Raw genomic sequence first — 14177 nt, forward strand, 5'->3', positions numbered from 1 at the left:
TTAATAAAATTTTTGACTAGAATCTCTAACTTAAGCATAAGAGAATTTTCTGCATGCATCTCACATCATCTAGTAGAGGACAAAAGAGGCTTGAAAGACATGTATCGAGAAAGTGGAATTAATAGAGTGAAGAAAGACTTCACAGAATAAGTTCAGTTCCATAAGAATAACCAAGAAAAAAAGAGTCAAAAATCAACTTACACATTAGTCTAAACTGAAAAGCTTGAGATTACAAGAATGTTAATCTTGATTCTTTATTCAAACAAACAAAGAAGAAAAACAATTATAAAGAAATAAAATAACTCTAACAAAATGATTTTTAGATAAATAATGTGTTTTAAAATAATCAATATCATTTTTAATAAAATTATTTATATTAAAATCTTTAAACATTAAAATAATTAAGTTTGTGAATTACTATTATTTTTGAAATATCATTTTTTTTATATCAAGATATCACATAAAAAATTTTGTATAAAAAAAAATTGTTGATACCAACAAATTATAATTCATAAATAAATTTTAGGGATGGATAAAAATTCTAAAATTCATCAATAAAATTTATTTATCAATAATTATTTTTTATAACTTAATATAGTGATAAAATCGTATAAGTTATTTTATTATTATACATGTGAACCTAGAAAAATTAATAAAAACATAAGTTAGTTGGATATTTTAACATAATGAGAAAATCAAAGTTTTAATATCGTAAATTAGTTCCTTAGAATCTATAGAATAAAATACCAATAAATTAAACAAATAATTTAATAATTAATGGTAGGAATCTTTTCAATCAATCATAGCATAAATTATTTTTAGTTCATTTGTTATCACACTGCACTTTCTTGTATTTAAGTTCATTTTATCACACAATTAATAAATTGACTTCTAATTTATATACAAAAAATGTGTACAATTTTAAAATTTAAATGAAAAAAAAATCAAAATTAGAATCTTATTGATAAAATTCATAAAATTGAAAATTCAACAATAACACTCACAAAAGGTAAAAAATATAATTTAAAATGTAATACATATTCCATACTTAACTGAAAATACAAGCTTTGGAAACCATTATTATATAGTTAATAAATTACATTTTTTTATCAACTTTTAATAAATTACATAGTTAATAGAATGAGTATAATTTCAAAATTCATGTAAAAAAAATCGTAATATTAAAACTTCAATAACGATATTTTAAAATGAAATAGGTGTTTTTGATGATCTCAATAATAAACCCAAAGTTAAAAAATTAGTAAATATAAAATTATGGATGTAAAATACATTTTTAAATTAGAGGATTTTTATAATCTGATTATCAAGTAGTTAAAAAGTTAAATATCATTTGATTACCAGCTGGAAGGTAAAAAAATTGGGATAGAAAAATGAATTGGATTAAAGGAAGTGTTGAAAATTAAGGAAGGATTGATTAGAAGATAGACACGTATCTCAGAGCAACCGAACCACCTTCCCCTGTTCCCATTTCCCCTATTTTTCAACTTCTTTTTTTTCTTCTTCTTATTCGTTTCCATTCCCAGCCATAATCACTGCTAGCTTTTACCGCCGACAATGGCCGACAAGTACAACCTCAAGAACCCCGCCGTCAAGCGGATCCTCCAGGAGGTCAAGGAGATGCATTCCAACCCCTCGGACGATTTCATGAGCCTACCTCTCGAGGTTCATTTTTACCCCTTAGATCATATCCGTCATCTGTGCTTTATGTTCTTTCATTTCGCCACCTTGTGACGAAGGATTTGTGTGAGATCGCGGGATTGTGCGTGTGGTTCAATGGGATTTGTCGTGGTTCGTGGCGAGAAATTGTGAATGTCTTTTTGATGTGTGATTGTGATTGTGCTTGTTTTGGGAAATTCCTTTATTTGGTGTTTGGATGGGGAAATTTATGATTTTTAAAAATTATGATGGAATTTTGGGGAAATTGTGTTATTGGGTGTTTTATGTTTAAGGGGATTTCACTTTATGGGCTGTTCTGAATTCTGTGCAAATTTTAACATTGTAAAAATATGTGAGCTCAAACCTTGTTGTCAATTTGAGTATTTTGCTTTAATTGTTGGATAATCTGTAACTATAAGCATTATTCTTGTCTTGATACTTGTTGTAACCGTGATGATTATCGCCCAAACTTCTCAATTTTCTTTTTTGAAAACAAAAACTTGTGAGTGTGGATGTCAATAGTTTATTAATTTTACCTTGATATCACGAACGTGATAAATCTCCTTAATTGTGTTCCGTTCTTGCCTTATCTTTGTTTTTGTCTGTAACTTGTCCTGGTTTGAAACTCGTAATTTGATTATTGGCTATTACTTTTGTATTTGTTTGTTGTCATATCTTTCTTTAGTAACTTCAATGATGCGATTGTTTTCAGGAAAATATATTTGAGTGGCAATTTGCGATCAGAGGGCCTCGTGATACTGAATTTGAGGGTGGTATTTATCATGGACGGATCCAGCTGCCTTCAGAGTATCCATTCAAACCCCCTTCGTTTATGTTGTTGACAGTAAGATGTTGCTCCCTTCCTCCTGATTTATATTCTTGTGTTAGTTTGTGTATCCTTGGTTTGAATACTGAATAAAGATCATTCCTTGCTTAAAAATTTAACTTTTGTTGTCAGCCTAATGGTCGTTTCGAGACTCAAACCAAGATTTGCTTGAGCATTTCAAATCATCACCCTGAGCATTGGCAACCATCATGGAGCGGTAAATAACATTCCTTTTTACTCTCGACTCTGTTTTTGGTTGCTATTTTGCAAGCTATCCATTGAGTCTGGGTTATTTTCTCATAAATGTCATGTATTTTCCATTCTGATTATACAAGATTAAAACTGTTTAGTTGTTGATCTGCAGTTATAAAACTTCCTGATTTATTTGACTGCGTCCTTTATAATTTTCCATTATTATTGTTATTGTCTTCTAGATAGGAGCATTCTATGCTTTGGGACATAACTTGACCTTCTCTGGATAAAAGTTGGCATAGCATTGATTCCCCATGTCTTAGATCATCACATTGGTTTGTAAAATAATTACAAATACAACCAGAAGAACACTGATCAAACTACGTAGTTGCATTTTAATGCTCTTTTAGTTTGCAGAACTGGAATGGGAATGTATGTTTACTGTTTTCACCATTCTTCTTTATGCATTAGCTACATTTTTTTTTACTTCTTAAATGCCTTGTCTTTATAACAAGGTGAGTCCTGTTAATTCCTTTGATGGCTAAAGGTCTCATTTTAATTGATGTAAATATCTTTTGCTAGTGAGGACTGCTCTAGTTGCACTGATTGCTTTCATGCCAACCAACCCAAATGGTGCATTGGGATCTTTAGACTACAAGAAAGAAGAGAGGCGTACCCTGGCTCTAAAATCTCGTGAAGGTCCTCCTAAATTTGGGACTCCTGAACGTCAAAAGCTGATTGATGAGGTAAAATGTTGCTTATTGTTTTCACCTCAGTTTGCGTTTTATGTAATATATTGTGCTGCTGAATGGACTTGGTTATCCCAGATACACGAGTACATGTTAAGCAAGGCACCCCCAGTTCCTCAACCAAGCGCAACAGAGGCTTCCGATGAGCACCCCAGAAATGAGGAGGCTGAGGCCCTAGTTGATTCACCTAATTCTGAGTCCTTACCAGCTGGAGAGAGGATTCCAGATCGAGAAGGTGATGGAATTGTTGAAGAACAAGAAGTCCTTGCAAATGCTAACCCTGCAGGAGTTGAAGTATCAAGGGAGATTCAATCAAATGTTTCAAGGAATGAGCTGCCCCAAAGGTCAGATACAACTGCAAGGGTTCACAATCCCAGGCCAGAGACAAGGGTCCAGAAACCTGATGATAGGCTGTTCACGTTGGCAGCTATCGGACTTGCTATTGCTATTGTGGTCCTTTTGCTCAAAAAGTTCATTAAATCTACCGAACATGGGGCACTTTTCTCCAATGGATCATGAGACATTTGTGTGCTGATGTTGGTTTCAGATATTAAAGATCTTAGCCTTATGCAGTGAATAGAAATATAGAGAGCTCTCTAATCTCTAGACTCACAGGTGGTTTTATTTTTATTTTTTATTTTGTTATACTCTATTTGTAATTATGGTAATATAGGTGTGCTCCTGCTATAAATTGAGAAGGAGCACGCCCTTTGCTTCTACTTTATCATGTGGAGTAGCTATTATTCCCCTTTCCAAATGCTGTGTAACTTGATATATATGGATCGACCGAAATTTATCATCAGTGTCTGGTTATCGTAAATCTGATTATGCCCATATAGGTTTGTCTTGCTGTTGAAACATTTTTCATCTAACTAAGCTGCCCAATGTCTTGTGTATAGATTCAATATTATTTTACCTTTTATTTATATACGTGTGAAATATATATTTCGTTTTATCAAATATCAACTTTTGCTAGTAGTGGATTACCATTTCTCGTGAGATTTCTTTAAGTACATAGAATTTTAAGGGTTTAATATATCATTTGGTCCCTATTTTTGGGGGTTTGGTTCAAAATGATCATATCTTTTGAAAAAGTTCAGTAAGGTCCTATATTTTGTTTAAAAATGTTCAATTCGGTCCTTTTCGTGAACGCCATTAAAAACATAACGGTGTTGATGTCACTGTGGTCAAATTTGAGTAAGGTGTTATGTTGGATGATTACGTGGCACAATTTTGAAGTGTGAGTTCTTTTATTAAAATCAAAGAAAATTTCAATCTAAAACCCTAACGTTTTAAAAATCCTAAAGTGGAAATTAGAATCAAAAACCCTAAAGTGGAAATTAGAATCAGAAACCCTAAATTGGGGAAAAATCCCTAATCTTTTTATGCATGATTACGTAGACCACTAACAAGGGATCGTCACTGCCTGAAACAGAGCTCCGTTGTGAATGTATAAGGGAGCTTCTGCTAGGAAAAAGAAGAAATAGAGTGCCTCGCCAGACCTGTAAGAAAACTAGAATCAAAACCACCATTACTTCGAACGCAACCAAAAATCATTATGTTTCCAATGATCACCACTGCTTGCGAGAGCTCTACAATAGAAAACATGGCGGCGCACCAGAAAAGGGATCAAGATTGGGGTTTTGTGAAACCCACGATAGAGAGAGGAAAAACCCATGGATCATTGGGTTAAAAGTGTGAAAGGATTAGCCATGTTCGATGACGCACTGTTGGTGAAAAAGGAAGGAAGGCATAAAAAGATTGGGGATTTTTTCCCAATTTAGGGTTTCTGATTCTAATTTCCACTTTAGGATTCTTAAAACGTTTTTAGATTAGAATTTTCTTTGATTTTAATAAAAGAACCCACACTTCACTTCACAGTGTCACGTAATCATCCAACATAACACCTCACTCAGATGCAACATCGTTATGTTTTTAACAGCGTCCACGAAAATGACCAAATTGAACATTTTAAAACAAAATATGGGCCTTACTGAACTTTTTCAAAAAGTAGGACCATTTTGAACCAAACCCCTAGAAGTAGAGACCAAATGATGTATTAAACTAACTTTAAATATTCCTATAACGTTGGTACATTTTTTACTCTTCAATTATAGGAAGTGAATTTTTGTTAAAAAAAAATCATTCAGAAATTTAAAGAAGTAATGGGCTTACAATTTTTGCTCAATATTTTACCTGAGTTTTCTGGAGCTTAAGTGGAAAGAAAAATGGTGTTAAGGTGTGTATAATAATTATCTTATCTTTTAAACTGGGTTAGTTTTGTTGTTTTTACCTTCTTTCTTAAAAAATTGCATTTGACTAATTAAATTGAGTAACTATAAATTATCTATCAGTAAACAAAAATAAATAATATTTAGATTTTTGTGAATAAGATTAGTCTATAATATAATCCAAATGAAATTCACAATAAGATTAGTCTCTAATGTAATCTAAAGAAAATCCGTCTCCAATGTAGAAATTAGTTTTAAATATTTTATAGACTATAAAAATTAATGTTTCAGAAGAAAAAAACTTGTAAATTATTTTATTTTATTTCTCTCCATATAAACCAAACGAAAAATTGTTTTTTCTTTTAACCATAGAGATTGACTTAACCCTTAAATTCAAGAATAATGATACTTTGACAACATTTTTTTTACAACATTTTAATATCATTTATATGTCATTTTGTGATTGGTCCATGTTGGTGTTTATGATTATTATTATTGATTGTGGAGTAATTTTAGACCAATCATAGAATAATACGTAGATAATGTTAAAATGTTGTCAAAAAAAATGTTGTTAAAGTATCATTATCCTAAATTCAATGCGTTATTTTTGTGCTTGTTTGGTCTAATGTTAATTTTTAAAACTTTTTAACAAAAAATGTGCATTTCCATATAAATATATAATTAATTAAAAACGAACACTTAAAAAAGTCCCCAAGAAAATGCCCAAGGTAAAAACATTGAGTTTAAACTTTATACTTCTTTGATCTTCATTTATAAAACGTACTGAACTAATTCATTATAATAAAAAATAAAAAGTGGTTAACATGGTTGATAATAATAAATCTTTTGTATTTTTTTTCTTTTAAAATTGCTATTGTTATTAGTTGGTGTATCAATTCATTTACTTCCAAGCAGTCCAGTTTTCGATAATAAGTCAATAGTATTTTTATTTGGCATAGAAAAATACCATGTTTTGATATAGCTATTTCAATACCCAAAAAATACTTGAGGTTTCCAAGTTGTTTCATCTCATTCAAATGCAAAATATTGTTATAAACTAGAAATCTCATTTCCTACATAACGATCCTTACACGATAATCTATCTTTGCAGAAAATTTTATATATGAGATATCAAACATATTAACATCATGATTATACACTTCACTTTCATTGTCTACCTCAAGTGTAAAATCAACATAAAAAAATTATAATAAAATGTGTGATCAACTATTCAACAATTTATTACTTATCTATAATATCTATCTATAAATTTATCCAATAAATATTTATTCACAATAAAGCTGTGTGCGAAAATTTTGTGAAAAATAAAGGTGGACATTTTTTTGCTTATGAAAATATTCAATGGAGAAATATGAAAGATTTATTTTTCTATTTGTTGATAGGTAAACTGAGATATATATGAGAAATAAACTATTACTTTTATTAAAATATTTTTCTTGTAAATAATAAAATTAATTTATTCATAAATTAATTTGTAGACAAAATTCATATCAGGTTTTTCTAAAAGGTTATAATCTTTTTATTCTCCTAATATAAATATAATATATATACAAAGAAACGTTAAATCTATAATATTGTTTGGGGACTAAACATCTAAAAATACATTTGAAGTGTGAATGAATAACTCATACATCCATTCCATAAAACAAAAAAAAAAAAATGTTTGTCTTTAGTTGATGCTTCACAACTAAACTTTTATTTACAAAAATACCATAATGTATATTTATGTGATACCAATGCCCTAAGAGGGAATCATGGAAGCAATGGAGAGACAGTTGCTGACCGTCATGCTGACCATGCCTTCAGCACGACCCGTAGCCAACTTGAGGTCCTCGAAGCCGCTCTCGCAGGTGGAGACATCCGCCATCACGGAGCTCAGCATGACGGTGACGGTGCCGAGGTCGTGAGAGGTGAGGGCAGTCAAGGCCTGCTGCAGGCTCTGGAGGGCGTTGGTATACTGCTCCTTGCAGTTAGTGAGGGCGGTGGCCATCTCCGATGAGGATTTCATGTGTTTCTCGACAATGGACATGGTGAAGTTGGTCTGGAAGGAGCAGGCCTTGATGGCGGCTTCCAGGACGCTCATGAGATCGAAGTTGTTGCCCAGGAAGGGCACCACGGTGGAGAGGCAGTCGTCGGGGTAGTCCGTGCGGGAGCAGATTTCCTTCACAGAGTCACGGTCGTGGCGGCTGAGCATCGTAATCGACTTGCTCCCGCGCAACGATCCCACCCGGATTTCGCCTAAGAACGAGGTAAACGCTTTGCGGAGTTGCACGCCGCCACGCCCGCCAAAGAAGCCTTCCTCGAAGGTGTTCGAGAATGGCGACTCCGCAGTTGGCGCGTCTGCGAATGATGTGTCCTCCGACGCCGGTCCCTCTGATGCCGGGTCCTCCGATGGCGGGTCCGCCGATTCCGGGTCCTCTGATGGCGGGTCCGCCGATTCCGGGTTAGCAGATTTCAAGTCCCCATACAGTTCCTCCGGGTCCTTCATTGCAGGGCTATCTCTTATCGGGTCCAAGGAGAGTTCCGTCATCGGTTCCTCAGATGGCGCGTCCGCCGATGCTTGGTCATCTGTTGGGGGGTCAGCCAACGACGGGTCTATGAATGTCGGGTTAGCCGATGTCGGGTCCACTAACGGTTCCTCCGATGCCGGATCTGCCGAATCGGGGTCAGTCGATGCCGGGCCCTCCGATTCTGGGGCCCCCGTTGCCTGGTCCTCTGTAGACTCCGTCGGTGGTGGTTCGGACTGAGGCTCTTCGTCGGTGGGTGAGTCATGCGCTTTGCATATTGCAAAGCATAGGGCAAGGGTTATGGAGAAGAGGATGATGAAGTTGACGTTGAGTTTCATTGTCTTTTGGTTTTGTTTATTACTTTTTGTGTTTTTTTGTTTTTTTTAAGGTGGCTGAGAAAAGAAGATGTTGGGTGCTAGGGAATTGGGGTGTGGGAATATATATATAAGTGAGTGGGAAGGACGGCTGAGTTATGAATTGACGGTGAGAAAAATAGAAGATAATTTTACTCCCATTTTTTTTCTCTTATCTCTATTTTATAACTGTTTTAAGTAATAGAATATTACATTTAACTAAAAAAAGTAAATATAAATAAAATTTTAATAGAAAATAATAATATTTATGGTTGTTAAACAGTGGTATAAAATAGAAACTGTCAAACTATCATGCTCCGTGAAAAAAATAGGATGAGGTTATTAGCGGATTAATTCCAAAGAGAAAATTAGCCCTTTATTACCACTTTCTTATATCAGAAAAGGACAAACATGTTTTTTAACTCAATTTAGAAAGTAGGAAACTTGAACAAATTTTACCTGTAAACCATCATCATATATGTGATTATTTTATTGCATGTTATTTTACTATTCTTAATAAAGTTTCTCAATATTTTTAACAAGAACCACTTTTATATAATATTAATTTATACTTTTTGTTGTAAAAATAAAAATACTTTATATCATTATATGAGATTGCATATAATAACATAATAAAAGTATATTTTTTAGGTTTAATCCTTTAGTACATCCCTATTTATGTACGAATGTCTCAATTGGGTCCTCGTTTTTTAAAGTGTATCAAAATGGTCCTTAATTTTGAAAATTGATATCAATTGAGTCCTTTCCGTTAAGTTGGGTGGACGGCGTTAAAAAAATTGATGAGTGGATGCTGAGATGACGAACGGACGCTCGTCCACCAGCGGACGAACGCTCGTCCATCAGCGAACGAACGCTCGTCGACCACCGAACGAACGGTCGTCCAGTGTGGAACGAACGGTCGTCCAGCAGTAAGAGGTCGACGAGCGTTCGTTTTCTGGTGGACGAGCGTTCGTTCTCTGGTGGACGAGCGTTCGTTCTCTGGTGGACGAGCGTTCGTTCGCTGGTGGACGAGCGTCCGTTCGTCATCTCAGCATCCACTCATGAATTTTTTTAACGCCATCCACTCAACTTAACGGAAAGGACTCAATTGATATGAATTTTCAAAATTAAGGACCATTTTGATACACTTTAAAAAACGAGGACCCAATTGAGACATTCGTACATAAATAGGGATGTACTAAAGGATTAAACCTATTTTTTACTATCCTGGACTTGAAAATATAAATTTTCACCACTATCTTTATCTTTATTGGATTCCTTGTCTTATTAAATGTAATTATATTTAAAAAAGTAAGTATAATTAGTATAGAAAAACTCACACTTCTCATTGAGTTTGATTGATGTAATTTGAATCAATTTTCATTTCATCATAAGTTTTGTGTTTCTTATACTACAAAAATATTAAATTTTAGTAGAGGTTAAAATAAAAATTATGTAATAAAGTTAGGGAGCTTTTGAGTGATTTTTAGTTTTTGAAAAATTAATTGTATTTCGAACATTTATAATTTATTTTATATAATAATATTTAATTTTGGTTTCATATATTTATTCTGATTTATTATTAAAACATTTGTTATAATGATTAAATAATTTAAATCATGAAAAAAATTAAATAATTTAAATCATGAAAAAAATTAAATAATTTAAATCATGAAAAAAATTAAATTATTATATTACTGACAATTTTGGAAACTCCAACTACTTAAATCTTAAAATTCTCGTGATTTTGATAACCCAAGTAAGTTTTGTGGTTTTTGAAATTCCAGCATTTACCGACAGTTTTTGTTAAAACCTCCGCAAACGACGGCGATTTTTGTAAAACTCTGTAAAATGACGACGATTTTGTAAAAGTTCCAAAAATAGCGACGGTTATGAATAAAACCGCCAAGCCAACGGGATTATTCCAGGGATTTTCCCAACCCCAAAAAATGTATTTACTAAGGGTTAAAATGGTTAGTAACGCATAAAAAAAATCCTAATAAAATCATATATTTTTGTAGTGTTAGTTCAATCGATATCATATTATTCAATTCAAATTTCATAAAGAAAGTTTCGATAACTCAACAATTAATTCTAAAATTTTCACAAACTCACTATATACTAACCATGATCTTACACATATTCATAAATAATACACAATTCAAACATCAATTTAACATCTCAAACACATTGTTCATAGTCACATATTCAAAAAATCACAATTTTACAATTCTAAAACCCTAACATTTTCCAACAATAATTAACACAAGAATCACCAATTAAAAGAGAATTAACAAGGACTTTAAGAATATATGTACGTAACCCACAAAAAGTTACATACAAGAAAAAAAATTAACTGAATATTAAAAGAGACCAAAAATTTTACTTACTCAAATAGAAAAATTGATCATATAAACTCATAATTCTTTGCTGTGGACGTAACCCTAATCTCAAGTTGAGTAAAATATGGAAGAAAGAAGATTAAGAACTAAAAAAGGGAAGTTGCTTTAAAGGAAGAAAAGAAAAGAGCCCCTTTGGAAAGCTGATGGGCGTTGTGACGTAGAGGTTATGTTATTTGGAATCTCACAAATTCAATTTGTGATAGTTTAACAATGTTGAAAACGGGTTTACATGCACTATTTCATGTTGTTTTATGATGATTCTAAATCATAAAATAATAACACTGACAATCTTTTAATCGTATGCAATTCAAAGTTTAAAACTTCCAAAAGTATATCCTATGGAAGAGAAAGTAATAAACAAATAAAAAAATGAAAGAAAAGGAACAAATAAGGTGAAATCAATAGACACTAAAATATAAAAATTTATAATAAGAGAGTTCAGAGGAAGATTACAAACTAAATAAGTGGACTGATTCTTTTTTTTTATCGAGTTGGAATGATAAAGAAATTGAGTGAAGGATGAAATACATAATGAGAAAGATAGGCTGCCGGTTGTAATTATTTATGTAATAATTTTTTAAATATTTAATAAATGTTGGACATATGATATTTTTATTAACAATATTAAAATTTAGTCCAACTCATCTTAGAAAAATAAATTTGTAAAATAATTCATTTATAAATTAACCTTTTTATTTTCATTAACAATAACACGATAAATACAACAAATCAAATTAAAACATGTTTTAATTTCATATTAAAATAATAAAGTTTTAATTTAATTAAAATTTATGAAAACAGTTTATAAAATAAAATATATTCTTATTTATAAACGATAAATTAATTTGGTATATTTAATTAATATGAAACTTTTAACAATTTTTCATAATTGAAAACTTATATATATGTATTACTGCAAACTTTCAAATATCTTGAATATTTTTATAATTAAATTATTAATCAAAAGTTATTAGATATATTTTTGTGAGAATCTTTAATGTTTAAGGTATAATCATATATTATATATTAAATTTTTATTATTTTTAACATTTCATGTTTATATATGCCAGTTTAAAGATATATACAAGAAAATCTTACTAAATGAAGTTTTATTTTATCATTGAATTCATACTTATTCTTATATTAATTTTTATTAAGCAAATATTCATTCAATGATCATATATTAATTTTTAAAATTGGTATCATTAAAATTAGCTTTCTTAACAAGTTATAAAATGTAGATTTAGATATATTTTGTCATACCAACACCGTATAAATGATCACATTGACCATATGAGATTAAGTTAAGACAAAAATTAAAACATATTAATATAGTATTAAGCAAAGTTAATTAAGGTAATTAGTTAATTGAATCATGTTCATGTTTATCCAAGTCTATAAACACACTAGTAAAAAAACTAGATTTAAAATCGATTAATAGGCCTCGGTTTTAGTGAAACCGAAACCTATTAAAACACGGTGGCAGAATTGTAAATAAAGTGAATTTTTATGACTCGGTTCACAACGAACCGATGCCTAACAATTTGAATTCTGCTCTACTACCTCGGTCAATTGGAGACCCGAAGCAATAGGTGTTGTCACTTCTGAGCATCTGACACATCCGGACATCTGTGCACATGATACGGCATCGGTTAACAAAAATCTAGAGTATAAAGTTGCTCTACTGCCTCGGTCAGCTTGGGACCCGAGGCGATAGGTGTTGTCCGTGATTTTTATGGCTCCGCTTTTGTATTAACCGAGGCATTAGATGTGCTTTATCTCCAGGTTAAACCATTTTTACGCTACTGTTGTTCCTCTTTCTTCTCTCTGCGTAAAACTGGCCTTTCTTCTCCAGCCACCGCGACTGCTGCACTGCTGGACCGCGCCTCCACCATGCCAGCTACCACCGCCTCCATTCCTCACCCCTCTCCTTTCTTCTTCTTCTCCTTGTTCTGCTTCTTCTTATTGTACTTTTTTTCACTATCTAGTTTCGTCTTTGCTGGAGGAAGGAAGGAATGAACAACACATGGGCCATGGATCCTCTAACTCCCCGCTTTCAAAAATGATGAAGATGAAGTCCGCGGGGCTGCAGGTACTATGGATCCTCTGACTCCTAATCGGGTAGCCTTCCCAGGTCTCGCCGGTCTTGCCCGATCAGTCGAGCGGCGCCGCATTGAACGACCAGCTCTCCAACCCCACCTCCATATTTGGTCTTCGTCGCTAGGTGGTGCTCGGCGTGTGTGTCGGCGCCACCATCGTCCTCATCCTCTTCCTTATCTCCGTCTGGGTGGCCTTCAAGCGCTCCAAAGCCAACCCCGTTTCCATCCCCGACGTCTCCAAGGAGATCCAAGAAATTAGGGTCGACCACGCCCCCACCCCCAACCCGACCCTTTTCCCGAACCTGACCCAGTTTCGCCCACCGAGGAAAAAACCAACCCTCTCAACTACCAGAGAATCCAGTTCGAGATTGGGAAGAACCACCGAATCTCCTACCCCGAACGTGCCTTGCTTCGCTCATCTTCCAACGATCCCGCCGGTGTTGAGCCTCGCCTCCTCGATCAGGTTTCCACCGTCATTCCCAAAGTTTCACACTTGGGCTGGTGCCACTGGTGCACTCTCCGAGAGCTTGAGGATTCCACCAACACCTTCGCCCCTGAGAATGTTATTGGCGAAGGAGGATATGGAATTGTTCACCACCGCAAGATTGTTCCATGTGAATCAGTACGGTTGAAAAAAAAATACATTACTGCCTCGGTTACCTAAAAACCGAGGCATAATCCCATCTTTTTTGAATCGGTTTGAAACCGAGGCATAAAACGTACCCCTTTTTATCTCGTCTATATATGCCTCGGTTATAGAACCAGTGCCTATAAGCCAAAGCAACCGGTGCCATTTCCTGTTCTTGTACTAGTGACATGATATAATTAATACAATATACTAGATAAATTAATTACAATTAGGTTTCATTATGATAGTATTTAATATTGTTTAACACATTCACTTAAATGTCAAAGTATCTTTTATAAACAAATTTTCTTTTAGCTACGAATACTTACAACATTTTAACTTCAAGATATGAATTTGGAGTTTGGAATAATGGTAAAATATGAGAAGATTTAGGTATAATATATTCAATTTTGTAGGAATAATAATATGTCTTCTTTATATGGTGAGATGAGTTCATCAAAGTGACGAAAAGGCAATGGAAGCTTGAATGAC

At 33.3% G+C, this 14177-nt stretch overlaps 2 protein-coding genes across 2 annotated transcripts; one reads left to right on the forward strand and one right to left on the reverse strand.

Annotated features, from left to right (window-relative positions):
• The first annotated feature begins 1437 nt into the window (after window positions 1-1437).
• On the forward strand, window positions 1438-4278 carry LOC124846084 (ubiquitin-conjugating enzyme E2 32-like). Its single transcript, XM_047323304.2, has 5 exons — window positions 1438-1683; window positions 2390-2521; window positions 2636-2720; window positions 3278-3441; window positions 3523-4278. The coding sequence occupies exons 1-5, from the start codon at window positions 1576-1578 to the stop codon at window positions 3961-3963; spliced, it is 930 nt and encodes a 309-aa protein (XP_047179260.1). The 5' UTR covers window positions 1438-1575; the 3' UTR covers window positions 3964-4278.
• Window positions 4279-7288: 3010 nt separating this feature from the next.
• Window positions 7289-8667, reverse strand: LOC124846081 (uncharacterized). The gene has a single exon (XM_047323301.2). It carries the CDS (start codon window positions 8539-8541, stop codon window positions 7438-7440), a length of 1104 nt encoding a protein of 367 aa, XP_047179257.1. The 5' UTR covers window positions 8542-8667; the 3' UTR covers window positions 7289-7437.
• Window positions 8668-14177: the final 5510 nt, after the last annotated feature.

This window comes from Vigna umbellata, chromosome 5, assembly GCF_029865625.1.
Source record: "Vigna umbellata cultivar VRB3 chromosome 5, Vumbellata_1.0, whole genome shotgun sequence".
Lineage (NCBI taxonomy): Eukaryota > Viridiplantae > Streptophyta > Magnoliopsida > Fabales > Fabaceae > Vigna > Vigna umbellata.

Bases quoted from the DNA above. Each gene is read 5' to 3' on its own strand.
- LOC124846084 (XM_047323304.2), top strand. From the start codon at position 1,576: ATGGCCGACAAGTACAACCTCAAGAACCCCGCCGTCAAGCGGATCCTC. The intron at 1,684-2,389 runs GTTCATTTTTAC...GATTGTTTTCAG, and splicing joins TCATGAGCCTACCTCTCGAG to GAAAATATATTTGAGTGGCA. The intron at 2,721-3,277 runs GTAAATAACATT...ATCTTTTGCTAG, and splicing joins TTGGCAACCATCATGGAGCG to TGAGGACTGCTCTAGTTGCA.
- LOC124846081 (XM_047323301.2), bottom strand. From the start codon at position 8,541: ATGAAACTCAACGTCAACTTCATCATCCTCTTCTCCATAACCCTTGCC.